Below are 20153 nucleotides of genomic sequence, written 5' to 3'. Positions count from 1 at the left end.
AGTAGAACACAGTAAGTAGCCATTCTGTGGCCACAGAACTGCCCAAGTGATGAGGATAAGGGCTAGCAGAGCAAGCTGTGGCTCAGGCAAGTTCATAGTCACAGAATAAACATACTCATAGGGGCCCATTTATCAAAGTACGATTGAGTCCGAATACAAAATAATGATATTTTCTCTAAGCTTTGGAACTGTGCGTATTTTTTTTTCGTACTTTGCGACAATTTGTGCGACAAAATCGTATTGTTGCGCCGAGTAGGAAAGTTTGGGATTCATTCAAGCTTCGGTACCGTGACTTTCCTTGGGCCGGGTTGGAGCTGCTGTTCAAAGTCACAAAGGTTTTCCCGCCATTTACGTTCGTTCGGATATGAAAATTTTGCAACTTTTGGAATGTAAGTAGGAAATTTTCGTATTCAAATGAACGGAATTTTCGTGACTTTTGCAATCATCAGAAACGATCGGATTTCGTGATTCGGATTCGTAATGAACGTGCCCCATAACGTGTATTTATGGACTATTTCAGTTTGGGTTCCTATTTGGATGAATAATCTTTTACGAAGAGATAAAACGTGATTTACCGACTGTTCCTCCAAATGCCAGTTTTGGATTCTCGGCATTCTTCTCAGCGGTTTCTGGCAGGCTTTCTGTCGGCCCGCTGTCTGTCAGCACAATCCCCTTTGGAATGCTGCTCTCCTTCTGCGGGCTCAGGCTGTATCGCAAAACCTTCTCATTCCTTTCCTCCTCTTCCTCCAACAGCTCCACTGATTTTATCTGTTACAGAATAGAATATTAGGGTCTGCAACACCCACCTTAGTTTTCATTTGCCAAAAAGAGATTTCTTTACTTACCGTAAAATCCTTTTCTCTCTAGTCCTATGGGGGACACAGGAACCACGGGGTTAAATCCCCTCCCATCAGGAGGCAGGACACTTTTACAGAACTGAATCCTCCTCCCCTATATAATGCCCTTCTCCCACCAGGAACTCCGTTATATAACAAGAACCGAGCAAAACTAACTATAACCATATTAAACTTGGCTGAGAAGAATGAGAACCTCTCCCTTGTTTTCTGGGAGGGAGGCCCTGTATCCCCCATAGGACTAGAGAGAAAAGGATCTTACGCTAAGTAAAGAAATCCCTTTTTCTCATACGTCCTGGGGGACACAGGAACCATGGGGACATACCAAAGCGTCCCCTAAAGGGGGGGGAGAAAACAGATAACTCAGGTATTGCCCACGGCAACTTTTTTAAGATACTACTACGGAGGCAAAGGTATCAAATCGATAGAATTTTGTATGTGTATGTGCAGAGGACCAGGCTGCCGCCCTGCACAACTGTTCAGCAGACGCCATGTTCCTACAAGCCCATGAAGTACTAATTGCTCTTGTAGAATGGGCTGTGATTCGGAATGGACGCAGCCTTTGGAGGGAAATGTATGCCCGACGAACCGTCTCCTTAATCCATCTGGAGATCGTGGCCTTAGACGCTGGTAGCCCTTTTTCAGCTGCCAGACGGGATGACAAAAAGGGATTTTGATTTGCGAAAGTGAGCTGTGCCATTCACGTACGTCTGCAAAGCTCTTACTACATCCAGATTGTGTCGTTCGGCTTCTTTATCATTCTTAGGAGAACAAAGGAATCACTATTTCCTCGTTCAGGTGAAACGACGATACAGGTATAAGATCCATTATCCAGAATGCTCAGGACCAAGGGTATTCCGGATAAGGGATCCCATGCCTGTACTACCTTTGGCAAAAAAGGAAGGCATCGTTCTTAAAACTGCCTCATAAAAGACCAAGTACGGAGATTCACACGACAATGCACTCAGTTCCGAAATTCTGCGAGCTGAAGAAATCGCCATTAAGAACACGACCTTCTATGTAAGCCATCGTAATTCTACAATAGGTAATGGCTCAGAAGGAGGGTTTATCAGAGCCGAAAGGACCACATTAAGGTCCCAAGGGGGCACTGGCGATCCACAGAGAGATTCATCAGAGGTGTGAACCAAGACCTCCTTGGCCAGTGTGGCGCGATTACAATGAATATACCACTTTCTTGCTTTATTCTCTTTAGAACACGGGGTAACATCGCTATCAGAGGGAACACGTACGCTAGTGAGAACACCCATCTCGCCGTCATGGCATCCACATCCTCTGCCAGCGGGTCCCTTGTCTTTGCTATGAATCTGTCTGTCTTGCGGTTGTGGCGAGGTGCCATGAGATCCAGATCGGGTTGACCCCATCTGGCTGTGATGGACTCAAAGACTTCTGCATTCAGTTCCCACTCCGTCGGATCCACATAATGTTGACTTAGATAGTCCGCCTCCCAGTTTACCACACCTGGTATGTGGACTGCTGAGATTTGGGCTACTCTTGTCTCTGCCCAGTGAAATATCTTGCAGCATTCAAACGTACCGGTCTGTTAACTGATCCTCCCAGTGAATAACCGCTCTGAAGATTGCCCTGATCTCCAATATATTTATCGGAAGTTTCTTTTCCGATTCCAACCCTGGGCAATTTGTGTCTTGAATGTTGCTCCCCAGCCCGACAGACCAGCATCTGTCGTTATCACCTGCCATGCTGGTTCCTCTAGTGACCGCCCTAGAGACAGATGTGCTGATACTGTCCACCACTCCAGGGATCTCCTTGTCATGACATTAAGATTGATTCTGTGGGACAGGGAGTCGTGCCTCTTCCACTCCGATATTATGTGCCGATATGGGGGCCTGATATGAAACTCTGCGAATCGAACAGCTTCTGTTGATGATACCATCACGCCCAGCACCTTCATGCAGTAGCGAATCGATGGCTTTTGAGTCGTTTATAGGTCCTGGACCAATGAGATAAGTCTCTGTACCTTCTCTTCTGGGAGAAGGACTTTCCCCTGAAGGGTATCGAATGTAAACCGCAGAAACGGCATCCTCTGAGACGGAACAAGGGACGATTTTTGTCTGTTGATTGTCCATCCAAACTCCTACAATGTTTGCATGGTTTGTTCTATATCCCTCTGCTTGATGTTTCGACCGAGCCTTGATCAAGAGATCGTCCAAGTATGGAGTGATACAAACTCCTTGGACTCAGAGGTGGGCTTCCATTGTAGACATAAACTTTGGGAATTTTTGTGGCGCTGACGAAAGCCTGAAGGGTAAGGCGGTAATTTGAAAGTGCTGACCTTGGAAGGCAAACCGAAGGTACGCTTGATGAGGTGGAGGTATGCGTCCTTCGTGTCCAGGGATGTCTAGAATTCCCCTGGTTCCATCGACCGGATTACCGAACGTACCGACTATTTTGAATCATCGGTAAACAATCCATTTGTTTAGACGTTTGAGATCGAGGACCGGACGGAATGTCCCATTCTTTTTTGGAACCACTAATAGGTTTGAATAGAAGCCTGTGAATTTTGAGATGGATGAACTGGAATCACCACGTTGGACTTTACCACTGTTTCAGAGGTTCTTTTGGCACCCTGGACATAATGAATCTTGTCGGGGGAAGGAGATGAAACTTGAGTTGGTAACCTGATGAAATGGTTTCGACCACCCAGGGGTCTGCTATGTGTCTTGCCCAAGTTCCTGCAAAGTGTTGTAGCTTCCCCCCACTGGCAGATCTGTTTGTCATCTGATCGGCCAGTCATGCCGACGACTGTTTATCGCTGGGAGTCTTGTTTGAGGATTTTCTGGATTGCCAGGCGGGCTTACCCTTTGGACTGTATCTTCCCTTGTGGGGAATTGCCTGGCTGGGGACAAACTCTTGGGGGCACATTTACTAATCCACGAATGCTCAGAAGGCGTCCAAATGCGTTTTTTTCGTAATGATCAGTATTTTTAGTTGATCTACTTTTTCGTTGCCGTCACAACTTTTTCGTATTTCCCCCGAATTTTCGTCACCTTACCGAAATTTTCGAATTGAACGAAAGAACGTTTGTTGCACTGATCAAGACCATGCAGACATGCACTGAAGGATCAAAGTCAGAAAGGTTTTCCCGGCATTTACGATCGTTCAATACGAAAAATTTGCAACGAAAAGTCGTGAAAAATACGAAAAAGTCTCGACGGTGACGAAAAAGTTCCGAAATTTTCACTTCCAATACGAATTTTTGCCGTTCGGGATTCGGATTCGTGGATTAGTAAATGTGCCCCTTGGAGTTACGAAATCCTTGACCCCAAAAAAAACCTCCTCTTTCTCATCGAGGGGTTATTTTTTTTTAGATAATTTTCTCCAGCTCTTCACTGAATAGACGTGAACCCTTAAATGGTAGTGAGGTAAGAGCCTTTTTTGAATTCAGGTCTGCCGACCAGAGACGAAGCCACAACGCACGGCGCCGCCACTGACAGGGCAGAAGAACGTACCACTGTCTTAAGGACATCCAAAGAAGCATCGCTAAGGTAAGAGCTTGCAACAGGGGGGCTACCCCACTTCTCCACCTCCTCTTTAGGGATAGGATAGAGTGTTGCAAATTTTTTGGTAATCTGAAACTTGTGTTCAGTTGTATTCCATTCTTCCTGTATAATGGCCTGTGATTGCTCGTGTACAGGGAAGGAAATGGAATGGTCGGCAGTGCTGCAAAATAAACCTTTGGTCTTTTTGGGGGTTGATGCAGGTTCTTCAACCTTAAGTGCCTCCATTACTGCAGTGATCAGGTCATCAACTTTAGTTGAATGATCTGTTGCAACTGAGGAATCCTCCCCTTCAGATGCTGAAGGTGAGATGTCCCCTTCACTGAGTGGTTCTTCCTCAGAATCTGAGGGAAACCCTAGAGTGGCAAATAAGTCGCTACCCGCGGCCGCTTTGCGCTTGAGCTGTCTTTTGGGAGTGCAAGGAGAGGAAAGTTTCTCTATGACCTTGTCTAGAGATGATGCCAAAAGAGGTATCCCTTGTAACGCTGACAGTGACTGGGACAAGGATATGGCCCATCGGGGTTACCCGTGGCCACGGATGCTGAGGAACCCGGAAGGTCCACAGGCATATATGCCCCCATAATTGAAGTTACTGGCAAGGCGGAGTTATGTGTAGGCGTAGAGGCATCTGCTGAAGTGGCAGTCATTTTTAATGTTGATCCCTCCTAGTACCCCAATACCTTGTGTGAGTAGGAGCAGAACAATTGGGGGAGAGTGGAGTCAGCCCGTAATAGCGTGCTGGGAATTGCTAGAGAAGGACTGTCGCTGCATCCGTCTCCTTCTGTGCCCTTGGCGCCAATAAGCAGGGTGAAGCGTGGTCTCGGGCTAGTTGCATACTCTGCACAACGCGTACCCGGAAATACTGCCCCCAATAATGGATGTTACTCCTGTTGGCGCGAAGGCTATTATCTTGATATGTGCGCATCACTGGAGCAAATTTGTGTAATGTGTTGTGCTGTTGCCCTTCGCCAAATGCCCCTCTCGCTATTATCTGCCTCAATTACCCCCGCCACTTGGTAGGGAAGGGGGGTTATAGTGAGAGTGTTAGTGTGCGCTCCTTGCAGCCCGTGGCGGAGGGCAGTGTCGCTTTCCTCCTACTACTGCCAGTTCTTACCCTGCCGTAGTGGGGAATGACGGGGAGATCAGACGGAACCTCTCACTCCTCCTATCAGGTACTGTTGACTCTTGTTCTCAACAAGTTAGTCCCACCGGAGATCGACTGTAGTGATGATCCTGCGTTGGGGGCCGACCCCGCAAGTCCAGCAACAGCTGTTGCCGTTTTCCTTGTGTTGGGCCTATCGAAAGGCCTTTGTCAAACCTCCTGATTTTGCGAGGGCACAATTAAAATGGAGTTCCTGGTGGGAGAAGGGCATTATATAGGGGAGGAGGATTCAGTTCCGGCCTCCTGATGGGAGGAGATTTAACCCCATGGTTCCTGTGTCCCTCAGGACGTATGAGAAAGACAGAATCTTGGCCAAATCTAGAACCAAATCCTGGATTCAGCGCCTCCCTAATGATAAAGACGTGAATCAGAGAAACCCCATGATCCCTGGGATAAAGACACTGACAGCTTTTCTTTTTTATTCATTTTTAATGAATTTTTTTTCTCTTATTTAAGCAAAAAAAAAATGACACTTTTCCGGTATAAAAAGGCGCAAAGCAGGATCAATTCTCCTTGTCACTTCTGTGGGTACCGAATAGGATGGCAGTAAATGCCCTGCTAGGGGCCCCGTGAGTCCCACCCGCTACATAGAGCATACAGAGGCAGATTTAGCAAAGTATTAGCCACAGTAAAATACCCCCACTTTCTATTTAATTCTATGGGATGGTCAGAGGCAGATTTATAACATTTATAAAATAAAATTCCCTATACAATGGGAGTCACTTTGGTACCATTGGTGCCTGTAACTATTTCATGCTCAGAACCTCCTCCCATTGGTTATATTTAGGGCTTTATCCTACAGTTTCAGGCTGAAAGTGCAAACTTACCCCCATACTGACTGTCACTGCCCCCAACTTGATATTTACCTCTCCTACCCATTAATACCCTGATATGCCTCTCCCTGCTTCCATGCTGCTAAGAAACAGGCTGCAGTTGTGTTCATAATATTGCTGCTGTATTTAATGCAATGGGTTCTGGGGGCATTAAACATGAAGTTGGCACAGGTTAGTGAGCTCGGGCAGGGGCAGTTAAAGGGGCTAAGCCCTAAGGGGAGTGAGGCTATTTGTGGCCAGGGAAGCAGAGGGGGGGGGGCTGAGACACTGAAGCCGTAGCCTCGCCCTATTGCTCTATAGCTGAGGTAGGTTCCGCTCACAGACTGGATCATGATTGCTCAGACCCCATACACAGAATTTAATACAGAACATTTATGGTGCGTGTAATAGAAAAATACAGAATCTTAGAAATATGAATAAATCCTGAGCAGAATCCTCTCTCCCTGCACTCGAAAAGGAAACTCGGTCACCACAGAAAGCAATAAAAATGTGAATATATATTTACTGTGCTCTACGCCTACGTACAAAAATATGCTTTATCTGAGAATATTTACAAGTAAATGCTGTAAAGCCAATGTCTCCGAGCCCAAGAGCACTCATTAAAGCTTAGCAGATAGAAGGGATTCAGCACTCGATAGGCCGGCAGGTACTGGGCTTTACCCTGTATCCAAGGCAGAATATTTGGGATGGCAAAAGAAATACAATAAAGGGTAAATACACAGCGGCAGCAGCTGTCATAGTGCTAAGCTGAGCTTGGGAACATGCACTGTAATTACTTCTCACTCTGCCCTCTACGTATAGTATATATATCTATATATCAATTCAATAATCATTTTCACCTTCCCAAGACAAACCCAAAATGCTTTTTTTTTTGGAGTTTAACTAGAAAACATTATTTGGTTTTCAATGCAATTCTCACCCCTCCTTATGCAAGAACAATCCTCACTGCTTATTGGTTGGCTGCCAACCTATTAGAGCACTTACAGGGCATCCTGTAGTTAATTGGAGCAGTCACAACCAGTATGTGGGGCCCAACGTGCTCTTGCCTGGGGCCCCCCATCTCATTTACAAGCTGCAGCCCAGTCTGACCATGGCCACAACCCAAATAACCAGAGCAAACAGAAAGCAATGGGCCCCTCTGTATGGAACCAAGCTCGGTACCGGCGTTCAGCTGCTGCACAGGGAGAGATGGGGTTCTGTGTATGCGGCTGATCTAGGCCCGGTTGGGGGCCCCACTAGGTGGGAATGAGTGAAGAAGACTAAATAATGAATGGCAGGAAGTTGCTTTATATACATTTGATAAGTAAATAAAAATTAAGGCCAAGTTACAGCCAAATTTTGTCTGGGTTCCGCCGGAGCCAATTATGTCTACTAAAAGCCTAACGGATTCCCCAATGAAGTTTATACCAAAAAACGGAACTTTGAGCAAACGGCAGAAAGAGCAAACGGCAAGCGTGGGCGTAAGATTTGCTAAATACCTTCTTTTAAATATATTTGCACTTAAAAATATATATTTTTTTTAAAAAAAAGAATTTGTAAAAACATTATATACAGGTAACCCCCCGGGGGGGCGGGGCCTACGGTGCGTCAGGCTAGTAAACATATGGGAGTAAGCGGTAGCGCACATGTTTGCAGTACTTGTCCCAGTCCGGCCCGTACTTCTCCCTGCATCTCTGCTCGTCCCTGGCTACTCGGTCCAGGAGAAGAACTAGCAAGAAGATCGCGTAGAAATAGGGCGCAATGTGATTAAAGCCTAGAACACAAAGGAGAACAAACGTGTTAAAGGGCAAGTAACGTTATTTCATTAAAACAGCTCAACTGTAAGTTGTACAGTTCCACAATGAACATGAAGAACCTGGATGATGGCAGCAATAGGGGCGCCCATTAATAACTGGTCATTATTATTGAGACATTATTATTATTATTGAGTTATTGAGACATTTTTAGCTGCAGTCAGTTTCCCCTTTGAAAGGAACCCGGCGCTGGCTACTCACCGCAGGGCAAACACCAGGCCACGCCCATGATTATGTCGCCCAAGTAATTGGGGCGGCGGACAAATCCCCACCAACCAGAGATCAGGAGTTTGCTTCCGGCCGAGGTCGGGAGAGTTTTCAGATCTGGGGAGGAAGGAAAATAACAGCAGTGAGGGAGCGGCCGGGAGGGACTGTCGGAGTCACAGTTACAGTACAACTGTCACAGCCTTACGGGAAAGCCTCGGATCATCTGGATTCTGCCTGAAGGCCGACTTCTGACTATTGGCTCCTCGGTAAATGATAAAACCCAGAACTGGTGGAAAGAAGGAAAATGCATTGAATAAAGCAGAGAAATCCCCGAGGGAGAATACTGATGACTAATAGCGCAGGTAGGGCGGAGCTTAAACATAACAAACCCCCGGCCCCAATACGGATACACGGCTGCTCACAGCTTTACCCATAAGCACAGCACAAGTTTATTAGGGAATAAGAAACGCCCATCAAAGAACCTAAAATCCCAGCGTGCAAATAGGTTTAGGCGCAAAGAATCTGGACTTACGGTTCAAGGCCACAATGGCGCAGGCTGCCTGCCACGGCAAATCCACAGGATTGTTCACCAAGTAATAAGCCTGTAAGGAGTACGTGAATGGGAGGATTGCCGCACTTCCAAATGCCAACAAGAAACCAAATCCATCATTAACATCCGGTGACATTAAAAAATATTCCTGCAAAAAAAAGTGACAAGTTACTTTTTGTTAAAAGGAGATTTTATGTAGTTGCAGTTAAATCTCTTTCTCTCCGGTTGGTCGTGGCCACACGAACATGGGGGTATAGCTGGCAGTAAACTGTCATTCCCTGATTCAGGTGGAAAGCTGAAATCACCTTGGGAAGGAACCATGTACCACTGCCCCCTATGGGAGTGAAATGTAAGGCACTTAGTTCAGATACAGGAACTAACTGAAGCCACTGAGGTAGAGGCCGAGGCCATGGGTTCCAACGATGGATTCTGGAGAGCTTGTGATACTAGGTCCCTAGTGGGAGCTGGTTTTTGCCAGAATGGAGGGGATAGATACCTTGGGTGAAAGGGTTGGATTCCTGTAGGGGAGTTGAAGGAATTCACTTTCCTCTTCAGAGGGGAGCTCTCTGTTTGCAGCAAGAAGAGGAGCTGGATGGTCGGTGCATTAGCAGAAGGACCCCGGGGACATTCCCACAAGGGACAGAAGAGACCCCCCTACTCAGTGTATCCCCGAGTGTCAGATCTACACTTACTAACTATAACAACATATCAAAGAAACCATGTCCTATCCTCCCGGGGCCACAACATGAAACTGTACTGGGCCCCCTGGGGGGTACAGAGCTAGTTCTTCTGTGTCCTGCCTCCTGTACATCACTGTTCCTGTGTCCCCAAGCTGACGATGGAGAGATTAAAAACATTTTTGTTTTGTTTTAAACAAAATGAAGAGTCAGCTACAGTGTACTATTAGCATTTGCCATAAAACTGCATAAAGCTGCACAGTGACACTTTGATAACATTATGTGCAGTGACATACTGCATAAAGCTATTGGGAGGGGTAACCTTATTATGGCAAATCCATTTCACACCGGGGGGGGGGGGGTACAAATTTTATGGAATTTCTTGGTGGTTCCTCTAGCCTCTGTGTTTCATATCATCAGAGGAATGACTAACTAGTTGTAGCCAAAATGGCACTGTTCAAATGGAATAATTTACTAGCAGTTTTAGGGTACATGGTGCATGTTTGGGGTGTTATAATCATTGCCCACTAGGTGCCTACCAGCCTGTTCCAGTGTTCAGCTATAGGGAAGAATCTCTATATTATGTGAAAATAATTTGTACTGCAAATCATAGTGAGTATCTGTATTGCCCAACTCCTCGCCCATGGACATTAGTCTGCCTGGGGATAGGTGTATGGGATCTGTTATCCAGAAACCCATCATCCAGAAAGGTCTGAATTATGGAAAGGCGATCTCCCATAGACTCCATTCTAAGCTAAAAATCACACACATGCAGCCAGGACTAGCTACTTGGCTTTACCTCTCTTTAAGTGAACATATTCCCTTTTACTTTCCCACAAATCAGCTTTGGACTAAAATAATTACCACATTCCAGAAACCATCGAGCACGTAGAGCAGCTGCAAACTGTTCACCAATATCATCGATAGGGACGGCTCATCCCGACCTTGTACTTCCATTTCAGCAAAGAGCATGACTGCGTTAATAAGAACCTGGGGAGAGAGATGGGGGAGGCTTCATAACACTCCTATACAGGGATTAATGGGGTATACGGGGGACTTCATTGCCGTCTCCTCTCTCTTATATAAGGGTGTCACATGATTCCAAACTGTACAACTCCATCTGATAAACAGATCTGCCCCGACCCACAAATGTAGCCTTGATATTAAATTATAAGTGTTCCATTGGTCTCCAAGCCGGGCCCTTACTATGAATGCAAACTTATTATACTTGTCTGTCTAATGTGTCTGTCTGTTCCCCCACAACAGTGCCACACTTGGTACATCCTACAGAAATGGCTGACATTAAACTTACCCAGGCCATAAATGATTGCTGAAACACAAAGAACATTTTAAAGTCAAGATTTCCGATCCGTGGGTTTATCTCTCGGCCCATGAAGAATTTATAGATGAAGCTCCCTAAAGAAAATATTAGTGCGCGTTATGTGACATAAACGGTGTCAGGGGATAGGATGACTATAAACATGAAATATCATGTTTCAATAACATCAACAATATATATATATAGTTTGGTCATTTCCCTATGGGACAAAACTGTAACTTATACCCTTATAAACGGTGCTTAGTGACTAACTAAAACTTGTAAATTATAATAAATAAATTACCCCGAGTAATTCCTAAGGGACTTATAATATCCCTATATTTTACAATAGGGGGTACTTTATTCACTATATATTATAAGGAACCCCTCGGGGGCTTATAATATCCCTATATGTTACAATAGGGGGTACTTTATTCACTATATATTATAAGGAACCCCTCGGGGGCTTATAATATCCCTATATGTTACAATAGGGGGTACTTTATTCACTATATATTATAAGGAACCCCTCGGGGGCTTATAATATCCCTATATGTTACAATAGGGGGTACTTTATTCACTATATATTATAAGGAACCCCTCGGGGGCTTATAATATCCCTATATGTTACAATAGGGGGTACTTTATTCACTATATATTATAAGGAACCCCTCGGGGGCTTATAATATCCCTATATGTTACAATAGGGGGCACTTTATTCACTATATGTTATAAGGAACTCCTCTGGGACTTTTAATATCCCTATATGTTACAATAGGGGGCACTTTATTCACTATATATTATAAGGAACTCCTCGGGGACTTTTAATATCCCTATATGTTACAATAGGGGGCACTTTATTCAATATATATTATAAGGAACTCCTCGGGGGCTTATAATATCCCTATATGTTACAATAGGGGGTACTTTATTCACTATATAAACATTCTAATTGGTAGAGAATTTGCAAACAAACAAACCTGAATTTGCTGTCCAAGAAAGCTCCTCATTGGGGACCCTATAGGACCGCACATAAAGATAAATGCTCAAGAAAAGAGAAAACAATGTGGCAGAAGCTGCAAACTGAAGATAATGCTCATATACATAAAGGATGTTGATCTTGTAATAATACATCATGGCCGCCGCTGTCGCTGCAGTCAGAAAGAACACATGGATTCCTAAAAGGTGGAGGGGAATAAAATAAACACTTTATCCACCATTCAAAATATAACCAAATATCAGCAGAAAGTATAAATATAACCTATAATATGGCAAACACTCCAATACTCGCAATCTGTTCAAGAAAAAATGGTGAAATTCCCACAAAAAAACTCAATAAGTAAAAGCTGCAAAGTTTCTATAGAAGTCAATGGGAACCAGTGAGAAGGGGAAATAAATGAAAAAGAAACAAACCGTTCATACGATACTTCAGCCTGCTCCCGTTTCCAAGCTGTACGCCATCTACAACCTGAACAAAGAATTTACCTTGTATTAGTATCCAACAGGCAACACTACAATCCATGCTGAGTAGGTTGGAATATTAATGTTTGTAGAGTGTAAGCTCTTTTGGGCAGGGCTCTCCTCACCTCCTGTATCGGTTATTGGTTGCTTTATATGTTACTCTGTATGCCCAATGTATGAAACCCACTTATTGTACAGTGCTGCGGGATATGTTGACGCTTTATAAATAAATGTTAATAATAATAATGTTATTAGGCCTAAAAGGATTGTTCATCTTTAAATTAAATTGTATGACACAGACACCTGCTTTTTGTTCAGCAGCTATCTGGTTGCTAGGGTCTTGTTTACCTCAGCAACCAGGGAGTGGCTGGTATGAGAGACTGGAATATGAATAGGAGAGGGCCTCAATATTAAGATAAGGAATAAAAAGTAGGAAACATGAAGAAATATTAATTAAACGTGACACTTCCTGCTGGGAAAACTCTAAGAAAATGCAACTCCAATTTGGCCTCATGTACCTTTCCAAGTGGAAGAATTGCAAAGAATGCTTGAAGGAATATCCACAGAACAAAGAATCCAAACACTTGAGCGTCCAGAAGTTCCAGAGATGGATAGACGGAGGCTCTGTGCGGCCCACAGGCCACTAGGAGGCAGTACAGGAGAGCCAGGAAGCAGATCATAAATAGGAGGCAGCCTGGAAGGCACAAATACAATAGTAAGCGACAGAGAAAGCACTGTAACAGGAACCTGTTGGGGAGTAAATTCCCCATAAACGTCACTGTGAGTAGAACACAGTAAGTAGCCATTCTGTGGCCACAGAACTGCCCATAAATGACGTGTATTTATGGACTATTTCAGTTTGGGTTCCTATTTGGATGAATAATCTTTTACGAAGAGATAAAACGTGATTTACCGACTGTTCCTCCAAATGCCAGTTTTGGATTCTCGGCATTCTTCTCAGCGGTTTCTGGCAGGCTTTCTGTCGGCCCGCTGTCTGTCAGCACAATCCCCTTTGGAATGCTGCTCTCCTTCCGCGGGCTCAGGCTGTATCGCAAAACCTTCTCATTCCTTTCCTCCTCTTCCTCCAACAGCTCCACTGATTTTATCTGTTACAGAACAGAATATTAGGGTCTGCAACACCCACAGCTTTAGTTCCCCATGGACTACTCGCCGTCCTGCTGATACTGACATTTCACACACAAGCAGAGTGATTAAGATATTCCCAGTGCAGGTTGCTTAAGGGAATCCTCCTGATGGCCTCAAAGGACAAGTCAACCCAAAATATAATTCTACAGCAACTTTCTGATATGAATTTATTGAAAAACGTTAGTGCTTTAAAAGTTATGTGTAAATGTAATTGCTAAATAAAGCAGCATTTGCTCTTGGTTATGATTTTTTAAACAAGGTTGGCCTCCCCCAGCGAGTCAGGTCTGTCAGGCTGCTGCCTTGTGCTACACTGTTTTATATGCCAAAGCCCCCTGGGCAGGGAATAAAAAGGGACAGAAAACACTGCTTTTAAGAGCAATTATATATACAAATAACCATTGCAAATATGTAATGAATGTATATGGCAAAGTTGCTTAGAACAATGCTCTTTTTTATTAGACAAAGATTTATTTCTGGGTTGACTTATCCTTTACAGTGCTGTATAGCTACACTGGGTCAAAAAATTCTCACCCCACACCGACCCTAACCTGAGCTTCATGACCCTGCAAGCGACTTGGCCTGCTGACATTAATCCGCCCAACCCACCCCTCCTCTGACTTCAGTGTCAGGACAAGAAGCGTATAAATAAATACTGCCTTGTCAGTAGTTGGGGCTCGGAATGACACAGAGAGACGCCGAGGAGCACTGTTATTTAACATTTAATTCTGCAGCTCTCAGTGGTATCTAGGGTCTCCCACACCCTAGCAACCAGCCTGTAATTTGAATGACAGATCTTAAATTTCAGACTCCAGAGGGGCACAAAAGATGGAAAATAATTAGATAAACATACTAACTGTGCCAGGCTAATAGAAGACTTACCGGTGCTCTGAGGGTTGCAATTGTTTTTTCAAAGCCTTCAGGCTCCCCGTTATATTTTCCAGTACTGTAATCCTGCAATTTCTGGGGGACAAAGATAAAAAGTGTCACGCCTTTTTGAAATGTTTTGTATGTATATACAGGTATGGGACCCCTTATCCAGAATGTTTGGGACCTGGGGTTCTCCAGATAAGGGATCTTTCTGATATTCGTCTCTCCATACTTTAACTCTACTAAGACATAATTTAAACATGAAATAAACCCAATAGGGCTGTTCTGCCCCCAATAAGGGGTAATTATATCTTAGTTGGGATCAAGTACAGGTACTGTTTTATTATTACAGAGAAAAGGGAATCATTTAACCATTAAATAAACCCAACAGGGCTGTTCTGCCCCCAATAAGGGGTAATTATATCTTAGTTGGGATCAAGTACAGGTACTGTTTTATTATTAAAGAGAAAAGGGAATCATTTAACCATTAAATAAACCCAATAGGGCTGTTCTGCCCCCAATAAGGGGTAATTATATCTTAGTTGGGATCAAGTACAGGTACTGTTTTATTATTACAGAGAAAAGGGAATCATTTAACCATTAAATAAACCCAATAGGGCTGTTCTGCCCCCAATAAGGGGTAATTATATCTTAGTTGGGATCAAGTACAGGTACTGTTTTATTATTACAGAGAAAAGGGAATCATTTAACCATTAAATAAACCCAATAGGGCTGTTCTGCCCCCAATAAGGGGTAATTATATCTTAGTTGGGATCAAGTACAGGTACTGTTTTATTATTACAGAGAAAAGGGAATCATTTAACCATGAAATAAACCCAATAGGGCTGTTCTGCCCCCAATAAGGGGTAATTATATCTTAGTTGGGATCAAGTACAGTTTGGAATCATGTGACACCCTTATATAAGAGAGAGACAGAGACGGCAATGAAGTCCCCCGTATACCCCATTAATCCCTGTATAGGAATGTTATGAAGCCTCCCCCATCTCTCTCCCCAGGTTCTTATTAACGCAGTCATGCTCTTTGCTGAAATGGAAGTACAAGGTCGGGATGAGCCGTCCCTATCGATGATATTGGTGAACAGTTTGCAGCTGCTCTACGTGCTCGATGGTTTCTGGAATTTGGTAATTATTTTAGTCCAAAGCTGATTTGTGGGAAAGTAAAAGGGAATATGTTCACATAAAGAGAGGTTAAGTCAGAGACCGATAATTGCAGTACAGTTATGGGACCTGTTATCCAGAATGCTCAGGACCTTTTTCCGGATAAGGAGTCTTTCCATTATTTGGATCTCCATTCCTTAAGTCTACTAAAAATCATTTAAAAATTGAATAAACCCAATAGGGCTGTTCTGCCCCAATAAGGGGTAATTATATCTTAGTTGGGATCAAGTACAGGTACTGTTTTATTATTACAGAGAAAAGGGAATCATTTAACCATGAAATAAACCCAATAGGGCTGTTCTGCCCCAATAAGGGGTAATTATATCTTAGTTGGGATCAAGTACAGGTACTGTTTTATTATTACAGAGAAAAGGGAATCATTTAACCATTAAATAAACCCAATAGGGCTGTTCTGCCCCAATAAGGGGTAATTATATCTTAGTTGGGATCAAGTACAGGTACTGTTTTATTATTACAGAGAAAAGGGAATCATTTAACCATTAAATAAACCCAATAGGGCTGTTCTGCCCCCAATAAGGGGTAATTATATCTTAGTTGGGATCAAGTACAGGTACTGTTTTATTATTACAGAGAAAAGGGAATCATTTAACCATTAAATAAACCCAATAGGGCTGTTCTGCCCCCAATAAGGGGTAATTATATCTTAGTTGGGATCAAGTACAGGTACTGTTTTATTATTACAGAGAAAAGGGAATCATTTAACCATGAAATAAACCCAATAGGGCTGTTCTGCCCCCAATAAGGGGTAATTATATCTTAGTTGGGATCAAGTACAGTTTGGAATCATGTGACACCCTTATATAAGAGAGAGACAGAGACGGCAATGAAGTCCCCCGTATACCCCATTAATCCCTGTATAGGAATGTTATGAAGCCTCCCCCATCTCTCTCCCCAGGTTCTTATTAACGCAGTCATGCTCTTTGCTGAAATGGAAGTACAAGGTCGGGATGAGCCGTCCCTATCGATGATATTGGTGAACAGTTTGCAGCTGCTCTACGTGCTCGATGGTTTCTGGAATTTGGTAATTATTTTAGTCCAAAGCTGATTTGTGGGAAAGTAAAAGGGAATATGTTCACATAAAGAGAGGTTAAGTCAGAGACCGATAATTGCAGTACAGTTATGGGACCTGTTATCCAGAATGCTCAGGACCTTTTTCCGGATAAGGAGTCTTTCCATTATTTGGATCTCCATTCCTTAAGTCTACTAAAAATCATTTAAAAATTGAATAAACCCAATAGGGCTGTTCTGCCCCCAATAAGGGGTAATTATATCTTAGTTGGGATCAAGTACAGGTACTGTTTTATTATTACAGAGAAAAGGGAATCATTTAACCATGAAATAAACCCAATAGGGCTGTTCTGCCCCAATAAGGGGTAATTATATCTTAGTTGGGATCAAGTACAGGTACTGTTTTATTATTACAGAGAAAAGGGAATCATTTAACCATTAAATAAACCCAATAGGGCTGTTCTGCCCCAATAAGGGGTAATTATATCTTAGTTGGGATCAAGTACAGGTACTGTTTTATTATTACAGAGAAAAGGGAATCATTTAACCATTAAATAAACCCAATAGGGCTGTTCTGCCCCCAATAAGGGGTAATTATATCTTAGTTGGGATCAAGTACAGGTACTGTTTTATTATTACAGAGAAAAGGGAATCATTTAACCATGAAATAAACCCAATAGGGCTGTTCTGCCCCCAATAAGGGGTAATTATATCTTAGTTGGGATCAAGTACAGGTACTGTTTTATTATTACAGAGAAAAGGGAATCATTTAACCATTAAATAAACCCAATAGGGCTGTTCTGCCCCCAATAAGGGGTAATTATATCTTAGTTGGGATCAAGTACAGGTACTGTTTTATTATTACAGAGAAAAGGGAATCATTTAACCATTAAATAAACCCAATAGGGCTGTTCTGCCCCCAATAAGGGGTAATTATATCTTAGTTGGGATCAAGTACAGGTACTGTTTTATTATTACAGAGAAAAGGGAATCATTTAACCATTAAATAAACCCAATAGGGCTGTTCTGCCCCAATAAGGGGTAATTATATCTTAGTTGGGATCAAGTACAGGTACTGTTTTATTATTACAGAGAAAAGGGAATCATTTAACCATTAAATAAACCCAATAGGGCTGTTCTGCCCCCAATAAGGGGTAATTATATCTTAGTTGGGATCAAGTACAGGTACTGTTTTATTATTACAGAGAAAAGGGAATCATTTAACCATTAAATAAACCCAATAGGGCTGTTCTGCCCCCAATAAGGGGTAATTATACCTTAGTTGGGATCAAGTACAGGTACACAGAGAAAAAGGGAATATATTTGAAATTTTGAATTATTTAATTGGAGTCTATGGGAGATGACCTTTCCATAGTTTGGAGCTTTCTGAATAACAGATTTTCAGATAACAGATCCCATATCTGTATACAGAGGGATATTATATAGTAGGTTTTTGAGGTTTTTTTGCGGCCAAATTTAAGTTGGGGTTTTCGGGGGGGGCATATTTATCTGTATACAGAGAAATATTTTATAATATGTTTTTGTTTTTGGTAGCCAAGTTCTAGAAATACTAAGGGGCAGATTTTTAGAGTGAAAGTCATATTTATTACTTTCACCCATTGATAAATTTGTCCTTTACAAATCTGGTAATAGCTAAGAGAGTGGAGGAATTCAGTTCGGCAAGAGTCAGTGGGACCCTGGGAACCAGACAACAGATTCAGTGTCTGAAATAAAATAATTTGAAAAGGGAAATATGGTGCAGATATGAGAGGATACCAATATTAAGGCTGTTTAGTAAGGAGCTAAAGGAAAGTACAATTACCACAGGGGTTAGGTGCACTTGAAGTGTATCCCCTTTTTTAATATCTTTGATTAGAGATGTCTGATGTCCATTCTTTGTGGGTCGCCCCGGAGAACTTGCCCGCTGAGGGGAACGGCGCCGGCCTGGGGAGCGAGAGCGACCTGGAGATCGGGACCTCGATCGACTCCTGCGTCTCGAGGGAGAGGAGGATCTTTTCTTGTTCGAGGCTCTGTTGAAGACATTCGGTCTCTGTAAGAGAAACGTATATGTAAATAACATTGTCAGACCATTCATCCTACGGCCCCAATATGGGCACTGCTTGAGAGGGTAGAAACCTCCAGAATGGCAAAATACAGTCACCCCTCCAGCACTGCAATCCAGTTATACATGGTGGGCACAGGGGTACCCTGTAAATGATTCTAGGGGGCTATAGATAGTTGCCCCAATCTGATGGAGCCGCGGCATCTTGATGTAATTTGCGATTGTTTTACGGGTTTTTAATGATTTCGCTTTTTTACAGTAACTGTCCAGTTTGGAATTTCAGCAGCTACTTGGTTGCTAGGATGTGATTTACCCTAGCAACCAGATAGTTAATTGAATGAGTAACTGGAATATGAATAGGAGTGGGTCTAAAAAGAGAGAATAAAAAATAACCACAAAGGGCAATAGTGGAAATCCTACCAACAAGACATTTTATAATGTACTAAAAGTTAACTTAAAAGGTGAATTACCCCTTTGATAGGTTAAATTTTCTAATTCAGTAAAAATACTATTTTGATTGGTGAATGTGTAGAATAATAATCGTGGCAGGTACTGTTTATGTGAAGGTTTTCTTACTATTATCCAGCTGTTATTTACATTCTAATGCAGTGACACCAAGGGGTGACATTTGGCACATACAGAACAAAGTAACGTCTCACCTTAAGTTCCCCCTCCTGTAGATCCAGGTCAGTTCCATCTTTATAAAGGACTTTATATTCCTGCTTCTGGGTATTGAATTCTACCACTTGCACTTCATAGTACAGGCTGCTCCCCGGCCATCGGGCCATCACAGTCTCGCCATTCTCATACTTTTGGGCAGGCATTTTCTAAACTAATCTGTATACAGGGAGGAGAAAAAAGGGGAGATAATTAGGAACCTATAGTATGACATGTACATTTCCCAGATAACCCCTCAGTAATACACAGGGGTGGTTTTCATTGGCCGATGAAATTACCCCCCCCCCCTGCAGCTTTATTATTCAGGATATTGGCATTTTGCATATCTTAGCATTTTAACCCCGCTCTTTATAGTCACAATGGCCACGTTGTCCCGTGACAGTCGAGCTCCCTGACATGTGACGAGTCAACATTAACACTGGATTTTGCTGCTATTTGTATTTTCTGCTGCCCAAGTCAGAATATGGCACCAAACGAAGCCGCTGGTGTTATTTACAAGCGAATAAAACCCATATCGGCACTGATAATTGATACAAGATATCCTGGGGGAGGGGCTAATGGTTTCTATGGCCATTCTTCAATGATAGAATCAGTTGCATAATTCATTAATGGGATACATTGTGGCTGATTATGGATTTAGAAAACAATGTATGCCTTGTGTGGCTTCTCTTGCCCAGTAATACACAGGGCCCCCGTGTTCATGTTGGTAACGCTGAGCCATCATTCCAGTATTATTATACTAAGTCACCAAATAGGGGCGCTGTTTCAATACATGTAACCCGAGCAGAGTAAGCAAAGTAGC

The 20153-nt window shown here is 42.9% G+C and overlaps 1 protein-coding gene across 4 annotated transcripts in view; it reads right to left on the bottom strand.

Annotated features, from left to right (window-relative positions):
- Window positions 1-20153, bottom strand: part of lbr (lamin B receptor) — a 36262-nt gene that overhangs the window by 11611 nt on the left and 4498 nt on the right. For 3 of the 4 annotated variants that reach the window (XM_031901531.1, XM_031901530.1, XM_031901532.1), the window contains exons 2-15: window positions 19333-19510; window positions 18434-18661; window positions 14417-14497; window positions 13305-13497; window positions 12910-13085; window positions 12344-12398; window positions 11911-12108; window positions 10925-11028; window positions 10477-10602; window positions 8918-9083; window positions 8591-8671; window positions 8380-8502; window positions 8011-8138; window positions 576-768 (exon numbers count right to left, since the gene is read on the bottom strand). In XM_031901531.1, the coding sequence (XP_031757391.1) occupies window positions 576-768; window positions 8011-8138; window positions 8380-8502; window positions 8591-8671; window positions 8918-9083; window positions 10477-10602; window positions 10925-11028; window positions 11911-12108; window positions 12344-12398; window positions 12910-13085; window positions 13305-13497; window positions 14417-14497; window positions 18434-18661; window positions 19333-19497 (2017 nt within the window). In that variant the 5' untranslated portion in view covers window positions 19498-19510. 4 annotated transcript variants of the gene reach the window in all.

This window comes from Xenopus tropicalis, chromosome 5 (assembly GCF_000004195.4).
Source record: "Xenopus tropicalis strain Nigerian chromosome 5, UCB_Xtro_10.0, whole genome shotgun sequence".
In the NCBI taxonomy this organism is placed as follows: domain Eukaryota; kingdom Metazoa; phylum Chordata; class Amphibia; order Anura; family Pipidae; genus Xenopus; species Xenopus tropicalis.
Note: the sequence above shows the minus strand (reverse complement) of the source record. Positions and strands in the feature narration are given on the sequence as shown.